At 42.5% G+C, this 13859-nt stretch overlaps 1 protein-coding gene across 3 annotated transcripts in view; it reads right to left on the bottom strand.

Moving 5' to 3' along the window:
• CEP295 (centrosomal protein 295) overlaps nucleotides 1-13859 on the bottom strand; it is a 61636-nt gene that overhangs the window by 14730 nt on the left and 33047 nt on the right. For all 3 annotated transcript variants that reach the window (XM_081326905.1, XM_081326906.1, XM_081326907.1), the window contains 9 exons: nucleotides 13181-13369; nucleotides 12719-12819; nucleotides 11540-12545; nucleotides 9346-9526; nucleotides 7648-7800; nucleotides 5368-5598; nucleotides 4483-4589; nucleotides 3397-3544; nucleotides 1804-2028 (listed from right to left, as the gene is read on the bottom strand). In XM_081326905.1, the coding sequence (XP_081183031.1) occupies nucleotides 1804-2028; nucleotides 3397-3544; nucleotides 4483-4589; nucleotides 5368-5598; nucleotides 7648-7800; nucleotides 9346-9526; nucleotides 11540-12545; nucleotides 12719-12819; nucleotides 13181-13369 (2341 nt within the window). The remainder of the gene's footprint in view (nucleotides 1-1803; nucleotides 2029-3396; nucleotides 3545-4482; nucleotides 4590-5367; nucleotides 5599-7647; nucleotides 7801-9345; nucleotides 9527-11539; nucleotides 12546-12718; nucleotides 12820-13180; nucleotides 13370-13859) is intronic.

The following is a 13859-nucleotide window of genomic DNA, read 5'->3' as shown; positions in this document are numbered from 1 at the left end:
TTAGTCTTCATCAGTCAGTCATACCCTTCTGAGATTCGAACCTGGGCTAATTGCACATTAGGCAGTGTTTTTACTTCTTGAGCCACAGGTTCTCTCTCGCTTTGTTAGCTTTCTGCAAGGGGAGAAATATGTGTCATATGTTACCTCTTAGATTACCTTGCTAGGCCCCAAACATGGGGCAAATCTTTATTTCCTGTTTTCAGCCTTATCTCAAAGGCCATCGAACAGGCTGTAGTCACACCGGACAGTTCATATATTTGTGTAAATTACTAACAATACACACACACACACACACACACACATCTACATCTATATATATACATCTATATATATACATACATATATATATATATGTGTGTATATATATATATGTATATATATGTATATATAAACACACACACACGCACACAAAAATATACATATACGTACACACACACACGTGTGTATATATACATATATACATACATACATACATATATCTATATCTATAGATATAGATAGATATTGTGGGTAAGAAAACAATAGGCAAAATGACGGAGCCGTCATTGTTAATAAAAGTCAGTGCTTGGATATAACTCTCTTACTCTGCTTCCAAGGCAAGCCAATTAATAAGCCAGGTAGTCCTTGAATTACAGCAATTCTTTTACTGACCGTTGAAAGTTACAATGGCACTGAAAAAAGTGACTTATGACCATTTTTCACACTTACGATGGTGGCATGATCACATGATCAAAATTCAGATGCTTGGCAACTGATTCATATTTATGACCATTGCAGTGTCCCAGGGTCATGGGGGCCCCTTTTGCAACCTTCTGACAAGCACAGTTAATGGGGAAGCCAGAATCACTTAACAGATGTGTTAACAACTGCAGCAATTAACAACAATGGCAAGAAAAGGTCGTAAAATGGGGCAAAATTCACCTAACAACTGTCTCAGTTAGCAACAGAAATTTTGGGCTCAATTGTGGTCGCATTTTGAAGACTACCTGTACAGCGATCCAAGACCATGGTCCAACCAGCGATGCATAGGAAGTGGAGAAGTTTTATGTTAATTTGGAACACCTTATGTGCACAACACCCTGCCTCCTCTGCCCACGACAACAAACTAATTATTGTGTAGTAAAATGGAATCGTAAAATGGCGAGTAAAACAGCACCTGGAGTACATAATAGGAAAATTTGGCCAATACTAAAAAAAAAATTCTAACACTGTGTCAACAGGCAATACCAACTCAATGCAAATCTTTCCAGATGACAAATTGAGAGAGACAGCAACTTAAAAATGCAATATTAAAACAATAATTTTTCACTGACATAGCTTCAGGTCTATTGTGTCAGTACAATTCTGTTAATCCACTACACGTTGTGTGTGTGTACTTTGCATGGTGTTAACAGAATGTTGCATTAATGCATAAAAAATTCACAAATACAGCTTGTGAAAGGTCTATCAAAATATAAGACATCAGAGCAGTGAATTATTTTAAAAACATAAAGCACGAGCAATGAATAAAATTATGTATATAACATTCAATTATGTATGAGCAGTTACTGGGGTGGCTAAACTCATGCCCAGATATCTAGATTGTTTAGCAATTGGACAGCAGTGCACTCTCAAGCTGATGTACTTCATGCAGAGATCCAGGGAACCTTTGGGGGGGGGGGGAGTCCATCGCAGTATGATGTAAAGTTTGTGGGACATTCCCACAATCACATTCACTGCACACAATAAAAACCGTATATTCCATGGGAAACAATGAACAGAATGCTTTGGAATATTCCATTTATTATCTTCTAATTACATTACCATGGCCAGAAGATACATTACTCAGTGATGACCAGCCGAAATCCTTTTTGTATTTGTTTATTATTTCCTGGATTTTGCTTCCATCGTAATCCGTTTCTTCAAAAGAGGGGCGAGAACTGAGACGCTTTGAAGAATCATCAGATTTTTGTAGAAATGAAGCAGTGCTCGAGATCTCCTTTGCTGGAAAGCTGAAAAAGCTGGTCTGCTGCTTGGCTGCACAGGACTCTGCAAAGCAATTACAAATAATTCTCAACTTTATTCAAGTTAAAAAAACCATAATGTAATGATAGGTACTGACGATTAAAAACAAACAAAAAAACAGCCCAGTTGCCTTTTGAAAAAAAAAGCACTCTTGAGTTCTAGGTCATTGTATTTTTTATTTATGCAAAATGTAAAAAAGAGGCCAGGCCAATCAATCAGAATAGAACTGGAAGGGACCTTGGAGGTCTTCTAGTCCAGCCCCCTGCTCAAGCAGGAGAACCTACACCATTCTAGACAAGTGACTGTCCAGTCTCTTCGTAAAAGCCTCCAGTGTTGGAGCACCCACGATTTCTGGAGGCAAGCTGTTCCACTGACTAATTGTCCCCACTGTTATGAAGTTTCTCCTTAATTCCAGGTTGCTTCTCTCTTTGATCAGTTTCCAACCATTGTTTCTTGTCCTGCCCTCTGGTGCTTTGGAGAATAAGTTGACCCTTTTCTTTGTAGCAGTCTCTCAAACACTGGAATACTGCCATCATGTCACCCCTAGTCCTTCTTTTCTCTACTGGCCAAACCCAAATTGTGTAACAGTTCTTCATACATTTTAGTCTCTAGACCAGGGCTTTTCAACCAGTGGTACGGGTACCACCTGTGGTACACTGGCACCTGGCAGGTGGTACGCGACCATCCTAGAAAAGTGGTAGCGGGGGAGGGGAATGAGCTGAACCGGTGGCAGCACCGCACAAGCCTGAGCGAGAGACGGCTGGAGCTGCAGGGCAGTCAGGGCTCAGCGGAAGCGCCAGGATCAGCGCCAGGCTCTAGCTGGAGCTCAGCACTGATCCTGGTACTTCTGAGCCCAGAAGGCAGGTGTCTTGCTTGGCTGTGGCATGGGGGGGCACTTTTTCCAGTGCCATTGTAACTTCAAACAGTCACTAAGCGAACTGACAACTACCTGTACTTCCATCACTTTTTTCCCTTTTTTTTTTTGGTCATCAAGATTTTGACACCTTGCTAGACGACCGGTGGTACTCGGATGTTGCCATATCCTAAAAGTGGTACAATGGGTGAAAAGGTTGAAAAGCCCTGCCCTAGACCTTTAATCATCTTAGTTGCTCTTCCTTGCACCTTTTTCCCCCCCCCAAAGTCTCACATCTTTTTTGTAATGCGCTGACCAAAACTGGCTCATATTTTAAGTGTTTGTCCACTAGGACTCCAAAGTCCCTCCCACAGTTACTGCTTTCGAGCCGGGTTTTGCCTAATCTGTACTTGTACCTTTGGTTTTTCCTGCCTAAATGCAAAACCTTGCTTTTTTCCACATTAAACTTCATGTTGTTGGATAGGGCCCATTGTTCGGGTCTGTCAAGATCTTTTTATTTGAGCGTGCCCCAAACTTACCTTTACCAGCAAGATCATTATCTGGGTTGTGATTTTTTATAAAGTTGGCAGCAGAAGGAGTTTCTGAAGTAAAATAGCCACAAGGGACCTGCTGTGTACAAGTTGTCGGCGTTAGCAGACCCGGAGACCACGCGTTTGACAGTGTTACCTAGGACAAGAGTATTATACAGGTGTGTGAGTCCAGATTGCTATACTCACAAGTGCTTGAAATCAAAACGTGCTTCATTCTGAGCTCAGTTCAAGTGTAGAAACCTCCATGTATTCAACTGTCAGTACATGTCAGGTTCATCATCGCTCAAAACATGTCAATCTCATTCTTGCTCTCCTTCCCCCCCCACTCTTCCAGCAAAACCCCCCACCTTCAGACTATACTCATACATTCATTCATCACACACAAAACTCACAAATCATCACACACACACACACAAACACACACAGGTTCAGGCTTGAATTGCTTCCCAGAACGGTATATAAATCATGCACCACAGATCAGCTGATCATTTTAGTGCTCATATTTGGCTATTTCTCATCACAGAACCAGTGAATAAGAGGCTCTCAGAGGAACAGTAAAGCAATTCAAGACACTTTTATGGCTACTAAATGATAAAAATCTGTAATTTGTACTATTACAATATAAAATACAGTATGTCTCAGCTGTGTATCTTTTAAAGTGCCTTCAGAAATGTAGTACTTTGTTTGCAAATGACTCTTTTAATCGAATCAAAATGAAGCTTAACGTTCTTTTAAGGAAGACACCGTACCTACCATGCTGTTATTTACATACATATCAAATAATACCATCCCTGCTGCACTATTTTTGTCATCTAAAAAATCTTGGGCAAATTAATGGAAAGAAAAGGAAAATTGTAATGGAAAACATATGCAAGTTAATGTGCCAGATGGAGCTCCTTGGAGCTTCTTATGTAGCATGAAGTGTAAAACATGAACAGTGTATTGTTCATGTGATTTCCAGGTACCGAGTACTAATCAACAGTATTTAAAAGGCAAATATTAAAAGAGAACGAGATTGTTTAAAGTAAACGGTACAATTATATAACATACTAAACACTAGTTATTACGACTTACTTGGCTGTTTGGCCTCAATGATGGATCAGGAGACGTAACTATTCTTCCACTATCAGCGGAATAATTCGATAAATTTTGATCTATAGAAGTAAATTCTTTGGAGTGGACTGAATATAAAGAAGAGGAAGCAACATGAAGCAGCTGGCAAACCACGATGCGCTCAAGTTTAACTCTATGTGGTCACACATAGACATAATTCCACAAGTGGGAGCCGACAATAATTGCAACAGCCTTGGCAACTTTAAGATGTGTGGATTTCAACGTATCTTCAACTTCAATCCCACTTGGCTGGGGAATTCTGGGAGTCGAAGTCCACATTTTGAAGTGGCCAAGGTTGAGAAAACATTGTTCTGGAGAGCTCCAGGTCTTCTGTTCCTATATTTGCATAGGTCATAATTTAAACAGGCTTTAGAAATGCAGGATATTCTTCAGAGACACTAACTTAACAGCTGTCTCGCTTAGCAACAGAAATTTTGGGCTCAACGGCGGCCATAAGTCAAGGACTACCTGTACTAGTATTTATTTACAGGGAAAATTACTAACTTTGAGGAAATTTTTTAAACAACTCATCCAAGGTGTCCATATTCCCCTTTCTCGAGATTTTACTCTTGACTGTACCAAGTCCTTGCAAATCTATGAAGAGAGGAGTCATTAAGGAAGGCTGTATAACCAGCCCTTGGAGCTTAAATCACATTCTAAAAGCAACGCCAATGCTTGTTAAGATTCCACGGTGGTGATTAGAGAATATTTCTTAAATATGAAAAATACACATAGATATTTAAGAGAGTTTATTTGGCTTATCGTCCCTGACTTTGATGTGAAATTTAACCCTGCCACCGCTTCCGCTGAAAAGCCATCGTTCTCCCAAAAGGTAACTCTTCTCACCTGAGTCATACAAACCATCAGCTTTCCACATTGGTTCATCTTGCCATGAGCCTTGTCTGTGCTCCTCGCTTTGACCAGAATGTAGTCCTTTATCATCAGCAAGAGAAATAGTCCTTAGCAGATCCATTTCTTCCTGTAAAGACTCAGTTGGGCTTTTGCTGGACCGTACCTTATCAATTCGGGGAGTGAGGAATGGATCTCCAGTAAGAAGCTCTTTGCATCCTGAGATTTCTGTAGCAACGAGGAAAGGTCTATTAGAAAACACCTGTCCTTGCTGTTCAACCGTCCCGCTGGATCAGACAGAGTGGGCTTGCTCTATATCCTCTCCTTTAAAAGTTGCCACCTAGGGCAGGGGTAGGCAACCTTGGCTCTTTATGACTTGTGGACTTCAACTCCCAGAATTCCTGAGCCAGCCACGCTGAGGGGAAAGGGAGAGGTTTCCAAGCTGAGCCGTGCTGGCTCAGGAATTCTGGGAGTTGAAGTCCACGAGTCATAAAAGAGCCAAGATTGCCTACCCCTGGACCAGCCAGACCCAATTCCTACAACCATTTTTCATATGTTTTAATCTCCAGGCCTTTGATCATCTTAGTTGCTCTTATCTAAACTTTTTCCAAAGTCTCAATGTCCTAGGGTGACTCAGGAAGGCAGACCTTTTTCAGTGTCCCTGACCGGTGGAACATTCTTCCCCTTGAGATACGTTAAGATCTCGCCGTTTTAAACTTCTGGAAAGCCATGAAGAGCTGGCTTAATTCCCGGGGCCTGCCTAGTGAGATTGGACCCTGGATGTAGTTGGATTGGCCATCTGGTTTCTCTCCTTTGTTGTGTTGCATTGTGTTTGTTATACTATTATATTTTGATTACTCTTCCTAGCTGCCCACCTAACAATGTAGGGGTGACCAGACAAATCTTTTCAAAACAAGCAAATTGTCAAGCGCTGGGGAAATCAGGAGATTCAGGCAGTTCAAATGAGTATTAAGATTTACTGCAAGGTTAAGCTCTCTCTACAAGAATCTGGCCAACTGGCGGTTAAGGGAAATGAGCGGGAGATAAGAGAGGCATTCAAGGTGGGCTGGACTTAGATCTCTTGTGGGCGCACAGGGACTCAAACCTGGTCAACTCCTACACAAATAAGCAAGGCTATATTTTGCAGCTGCTCCCCCTGTATGATAATTTTGGGTGATAACAAGCAGGTTGGTTTTTTTTTAATGATTTAGGGATTGTTTTAAAAACTAGTTAAATACTGCTTTTCACAAGTTGCCAATAGTGTTAGTATCTATGCCAATATCTTATGAATGATGCATCGGTTATCAACCATCAATAATATATTGTTATCTTATTTTTTCTTCTTTTTCTTGCCCATCAATAAGCCTGAGAAGACGAAAATTCACGAGACAAATGAAGGTATCCCAAAACGTGCATTGCAGCAAGACAAAACTCTCTTTGTGCCTAATCTAAAAGAACATTTTCACACGTACATACACAAAGCAGCTTGTATATAAACAATCTCCAAGTTAGCACTAAGGCACAATACCTGTACAGAACAAGTCACAATGTCAATCTGATAAAAAAAAATACCATGAAAGTATTCTGAAACGAGCTACGTTTAATGTAATGAAGGACAGGAAAGGAATAGTAAGGTTAGGATTGAAGGAAAGCGACATCTCTTCCAGGCTGCCCATCGCTGTCTCAAAAATATGCTTTTGCAGTTTAATGGGATATATTATATATATTATATTTATATTTATTAAACTTATATACCGCCCTTCTCCCGTAGGACCCAGGGCGGTTCACAAGGTAATTAAAACATTACAATACAAAAATTAATAGCAATTAAAATAGATTAAATTTTCCTTGATTAAAATCTAAAACCCCTACGTATATCTCTGATTAAAAACCCAATTACAATAAGTTAAAAAATTAAAAAATCCTCAGTCCTTGCCGGAAAGCTCAAAGAGCCAGGTCTTTAGGACCCGGCGGAATGAACGAAAATCAGGGGCAGTCCTAAGCTCTATGGGTAACTGGTTCCAGAGGGCAGGCACGCCCACAGAGAAGGCCCTCCCCCTGGGTGTTGCCTGCCGGCAATCCTTTGCCGGCGGCACCCTGAGAAGGCCCTCCCTGTGGGATCGCACAGGATGAAGGGAACTTGATGCCAGCAGCAGGTGTTCCCTCAGATATCCCGGACCCAAGCCATTTAGGGCTTTATAGATCATCACCAGCAGGAAGTGCTTAAATGCAGAAAGAGACAGGATTTTGACTGGTATTTATACTGTCGTAATTCACCTGTGCTGGTAAATCTGTCGCTCCTTGGTGTGTCAAGTTCTTGTATAGCACTAAGTTCATGCTGTTCCAAATCAAGTCCTGGTTTTACTTTGACCAAAGGTGGTTTTGAAAGTCTCTGTTTCTCTTCTCTAGTCCACGTGCTCTGAAATGGCCCTGCAAGGTAAAAAATATGTTCAGAACCAGAACTGGTGTGATAAACGTTATATAGACACCAAGACTCTGGACTCAGACTTTCCCAGTTACATCTATTTTTATGTGAAACAAGCTGTTCTCCCTGCAATATAAGGATAATGATTCTGATGTGTACGTCTACATGTACTTACTCATATATGGCTGTAATATTACTCATATGGCTGTAATATTACTATTTGTCATTATTATCTTGTTTATTCTCCCCTCATTGGTATGATGATGATTCTATTGCTTTGCATGAGAGTTTCTCCACCAGAGATAAAATTTATCATCAGCTATAGAAATAGTTCTTAGCAGATCTGTATCTTCCTGTAAAGCAGGGGTGTCAAACTCAATTTCAATGAGGGCCGCATCAGCATTGAGGTTGTCCTCAGGGGGGCGGGTGGGCGTGGCCTACTAGGTGGGCGTGGCTGGAGTGTGTGTGGCCTACTGGGTGAGCATGGCCAGCTCTACATCATTCACGCCAAGGGTACCTATGGGGACCTGGGCAGGAGTGGGGCAGAAGAAATGCACTATCGCCTGGAAGTAGCCAGCACATGGCCCTCGCCCACTTCACATATCCGACTTGGTGGGCTCTGGGGTAGGGGATGCCATAAGCAGCATGAGAGTCGATGTTACCTGCACAATGCTGCCCAGCCCCGAACCTGCCCGGTTTTGGCAGGCAGCGGGGTGCTCTCCTCACAGTGCCGAGAGGCTGAGCTGGGTGGCATGAATCTGAAGAGAAGCACAATGCTGCCCAGCCCCTAGCCTGCCCGAAGTAGGTAGGGCCATGTGCTGGCCACTTCCAGAAAATGGTGCATTTCTTCATTCCTCACAAAGGGTGATACCTCCCCAGCACGTGCCCAGAGTGCGGGGCTGACGTGGCAGGGGCTGGTCCCTCGCTGTTTCCAGACGGCCTTGTGGAGCTAAGACTGAATGCATTTCAGCATAGATGGTCACCACGAAATTGTACATTGGCTCCCGGCCGGCCTGGGCCAGGGCCAAGGCAGCGGGGGCCGTTCCCTCACTGTTTCCAGGAAGGGTTTGCAGGCCACATGAAACCACTTCGCGGGCCGGATCCGGCCCCTGGGCCTTGTGTTTGCCATGTCTGCTGTAAAGATTCATGATTCAGTTGGGCTTTTACTGGACTGTAGTTTATCAACTGTGGGAGTGAGGAATATATATCTCCAGTAAGATGCTCTTTGTATCCTGAAATTCGACCAAATAAAATATTCATTCGTTCGTTCGCTGTACTGACTGCGAAGACAGAAGTGACAATGGTCTGTTCCGAACCCAAACCCAGGTGAGATATTCTCCAGTGAAATTGTCATTGATGGAAGCTCTTCCCTTTCAAAAACAGACCACAATGGAAAGGAACAGGACAGAACAGGGTTACTGACCTAGAAACATAAATTCACACTTTCAGTTTCAATCGGAAGAACCTCAAACCGAAGTGCTTCAAAAGGAACCAATAAGAAGAGAAAGAAAGCAATCCAACACCCATCGCAACGTTCGAAACGCTCTTACCTGTTTGTTCCATTGAGTTCACTTTTTGAAACCAAGAATTATTTTCTGCATGGCTGTCCACATCATCAAAGTGAACCTGCTTTGGCTTGCCATCTTCCGCTTCATTAAGAAGCACGTTCAGCAAACTGAGGCTGTCGGGCTTTGCCTCTGTCGTATCCCTGCCCGGCCTTGACTGTGTTACCTTAAAGAAGAAAAAAAACCTTAATTTTCTGATGTAAATGCCTAATGTACCGAGAGTAACGTCTGATCACACAAGATGACTTTCCATCGTTCTATGCCACGTGGCAAACCCAGTGTGGGAAGAATCCAGAGAAAGAAACATTTTGGGGAATATTAAAAAGGCAGAATACATCTCCCCAAAGGAATAACGGAGAAGATCTTTTAAAAAAAGACAGAAACCAGGTCCTAGAAACCAGCCCCAACCCTTCTCCCCCAAGCAGAAACTAGGCAGAGGACAGCTTTTAGAAATGCAGATGTGACAATCCATTCAGGAAGGTTGGAGCCAGGAAGCTATTAAGACGACAAAGACACCTAAAATCTACATTTGTTGTTGTTGTTAGCTGTGAAGTCGTGTCCGACCCATCGCGACCCTATGGACAACGTTCCTCCAGGCCTTCCTGTCCTCCACCTTCTTCTGGAGTCCATTTGAGCTCACGCCTACTGCTTCAGTGACTCCATCCAGCCACCTCATTCTGTCATCCCCTTCTTCTCTTGCCCTCAATCTTTCAATCTACATACCCCCACCCAAATTCTAAGGACAGGAGACATAATAGGATTAACCCACCAATACCAAAAGAGCACACTCAGACTCAGGTCAAAGGACATGACACAGGAAATACAAAGCCTCAAACAGGAAGAACTCCAAGTACAAAGCCCAAAGGAGGTATACAAGCCCACCTCTCCCTGCTCCATGTGGTCAGTTTTCCCAGAGCCATCTGGAAAAGTCACCTGGCTCTGCTCTTCAATAAACTACAACCTTCTTTCTAAAGCAGTCTCCATTTTGATTATTCCCAACTTGGACTGGACTGATGGAGATTTTTCAACACCAGGTTTGGTTTAAAAAGTCATCCAAACTTCTTGAGACCAAGAATATGGTGGACTTTATTAAAGGAACACATCTAGGTTTTTTTTTAATGTTCAAAGTTTCATACTTAAGAGTACGGGCAATTGGAGACTGTAACACGAGTATATGTAGCTATCTCCAAGACCTTCAAAACATTTTAAAATATAAGATGAAGTTTAAAAATGCCTCAAATTTCATGGGGAAGAAATATTATAAAACCTGTGTTCCTATATAAAATCTTTTGAAATACTGGCAGGTTTAGATTTTGTTTGAAAATGTTAGTGCCCCACATGTAACACAACACCCAGGGACTGAAAGAGTAACTGACTCTGGAATTAAAAGATAATTGTTGCATTTAACAGAATTTCATTAGAAACGGTTCTAGGACTGCAAGCTATGCATGAGATAAAACTCCCTCTGCTGATTTGCTACTCAACTACGATCTTGTCTTTTTTGACAGCAGGCGAGAGAAAATGCACTAGCAATAACCAGATTTTTTTCAAAAATGCAATAGATGAGATTGATAATTGCTGGAAAACCAGGGAAAACGGAATTTTCTTATTTCAAAAAATCCAGAAATTGCAGAGCATTATGGCTAACTGAAGTCAGCTTTTAAATGATCACCTACTCAGGACCTAGTCTAAGCAGATGATAGGTTTAGATGAGAACTAACAATGGAAAAAAGGGACGCGGTGGCTCAGTGGGTTAGGACGCTGAGCTTGTCGATCAGAAGGTCAGCAGTTTGGCGGGTCGAATCCTGAGTGCCGCGTAACAGAGCGAGCGCCTCTTACTCGTCCCAGCTTCTGCCAACCTAGCAGTTCGAAAGCACGTAAAAATGCAAGTAGAAAAATAGGGACCACTCCGGTGGGAAGGTAACAGCGTTCCGTGCGCCTTTGGCGTCTAGTCATGCCGGCCACATGACCACGGAGACATCCTCAGACAAGCGCTGGCTCTTCAGCTTTGAAACGGAGATGAGCACTGGCCCCTAGAGTCGGAAACAACTAGCACGCATGTGCGGGGGGAACCTTTACCTGTACCTTAACAATGGAAAGACAACTAGAGTGTTTCCTCTTTCAGAATGACCCCGACGAGACACCTGAATGTTTCTTTTTCTCGTACTAAAAAGCATACCCGTTTAATAATCCCTTTTAAGGCTTCTTGCTGTCGCTCCATTTTTTCTTTCAGCTGGGCATGTCTCTGCAGCAGCAAGTCCTCCTGGATTTTCTGCCGAAACAGGAGGGTTTCCCGCTGCTGATCTAGTCGTTCCTGCAGTTCTTTCAAGTGCTCCTGCTGAACTTCAATGCTCTCAGAGGAAGCCAGCAGTTGGTCTCTTAATTCTACTATATCAGGACAACTGGACAAAACCTCAGGTCCCTTTTTCGATGCCGAGGACTCCTGGATGGTCTCGGTCTTGGCCACTACAGGAGGCTGTGAGGAAGAAATCGAATGCAAAGGAAGATGGCGGGTCTGGTTAGAAACTGTGTTTATCCTGTTCTCCATAGGAATATCTCGGTGCTTTAAGAACGTTGGCAAAAGAATCATTTCAGCTCGAGGTTTGTCAGGCATGGGTGCTTCGGATGAGACGGTTTCTGAAGCCCCTGGAGAATCACCTTCAGGTAAAACAAACCGGGCATTTGGAATGTGAACAACAGGTTGGGTGGTAGCTGAGGTATCCTCAGGGTTTGGCAATAACAATCCGGGAATCTTGTGAAATTCCAATGACGGTGCCACAGTTGTTCCCACTGCATCCAGTTTTTCTTTCTCCTGATGCGAAGAGGATCCTTGCGCCAAATGGAAACACCTTTGATTTACCGGCATTTGCCTTTCAGAATCAAACCTGGGCTGAGCTTGCTCCTCACTGGCAAGTTCCAGCCTCTGCTCCTTGTTTTTTTTCTGCCACGATGGCGCCAGCTCTTCGACAGAAACCTTCTCGGATGGCGTGTAAGTCGTTGCTTTAATTCTCTGGGACGGATGCAACTCCTGTGCTTGTGACAATGGATCAGGGAGAGAATTCAGGTTTGCAAGTCTGTCTTCGGGATTTAACCATGCCCTGGAAACTGACTGGAATCTCTGCTGCAGTTTATTCTGATATTCTTCTAATTTTCTTCTGGCTTCGTCCACCGATTCTTGATGCATCCTACAACAACAGGCATATTAAATAAATAATAAATAAATAAAATATTATGTGATCAAACAGAACAGCATTCTAAGGGTCAAAAAAATGCCAATAAATTCAATCCTAGAATTTACATTCTGACTCTCCCAACACCAAAAAAACAAAACACAAAACAAAACAAAAACAAAACCCACCTGTTTTGCATCAGCAGACGTTGCTGACAGTCGTGAATCCTCTTTAGATGGTCATCCTCTTTAGGAAACCAGGCTGCCTGTGACTCCAGGGCAATGTCAGTCTAAAGCAAAATTTAACTGAATTAAACTCATCGCAGGACGACTCACCATGGCCAACCCACTGTGGGACAACTTGCTGCGGGGCAATTTAACAATTCAATTTAATTATTTAAAATAAATACCAAAATATTTTAAATTTTGCCAGCCACCTTTCCTTTTGTCCCTGTTTTTGCATCTCTTCTTTAATGATTCTATTCCACCATTTCTTTGATATTAGTGCAACAGTTGGCCATGGTGAGTTGGCTGTGGCTAGTTGGCCACGGCGAGCTGGCCGTGGCGAACTGTCGTAAGATCCTTTACAAACTTACCACGAGCATGGAGAATAATCTCTACTACCACATTATCTAACTGCATTACTTGTACCTTGTATTCTGCTTCCTGCTTCTGGTGCACAACAGAATCAAAAACGTTTTGTTCTGTTTGACATTCTTGATCTTTCTTTTCCTGCTCTGTCTTAGCTTCCTGTTCTTGGTGTTGCACATTAGGCTTCAGAAAATCGACTTCTAGTTGTCTTTTTTGCTCTGTGGTTTGCTGCTGTTGTTGCTGCTTTGTCTGGTCAGGCAAATTGGAATCCTATGTTAATGGCAGGAGGACTCAAGTTTTCTCAAAATAATACCTGGCAGAAATGTTAAATATATTGCTAGGAGAGCACTAATATTTTTTTTTTACCAGTATTAATCCCAGGTTGTTTTAAAAGAGACTACATAAGAGTCATATATAAACAGGCAATCCTTACAGATAGTGCTCAATTTACAACCACTGGTTTAACGACAGCTCAAAGTTACTAAGCTTGTAAGCCGCCCTGAGTCTTCGGAGAAGGGCGGGATATAAATGGAATTTTAAAAAAAAGTTGTAATGACCAGGGCTTTTTTTCTCATTGAACGCTCAGAACGGAGTTCCGGCACCTTTTTTGGATGGAACCTTGTAGGGTAGGCAAGGCGGGTTGTATAACATGTGTGAGTTCCGGCACCTTTTTGTTTTATAAAAAAAGCACAGGTAATGACACTGAAAAAAGTGACATGGCCCATCATTAAGGTTAGGG

This window comes from Vipera berus (assembly GCF_964194415.1).
Source record: "Vipera berus genome assembly, chromosome: 4".
Classification (NCBI taxonomy): domain Eukaryota; kingdom Metazoa; phylum Chordata; class Lepidosauria; order Squamata; family Viperidae; genus Vipera; species Vipera berus.
The sequence above is the reverse complement of the archived record's forward strand: the minus strand, read 5'-3'. Positions and strand labels throughout refer to the sequence as shown.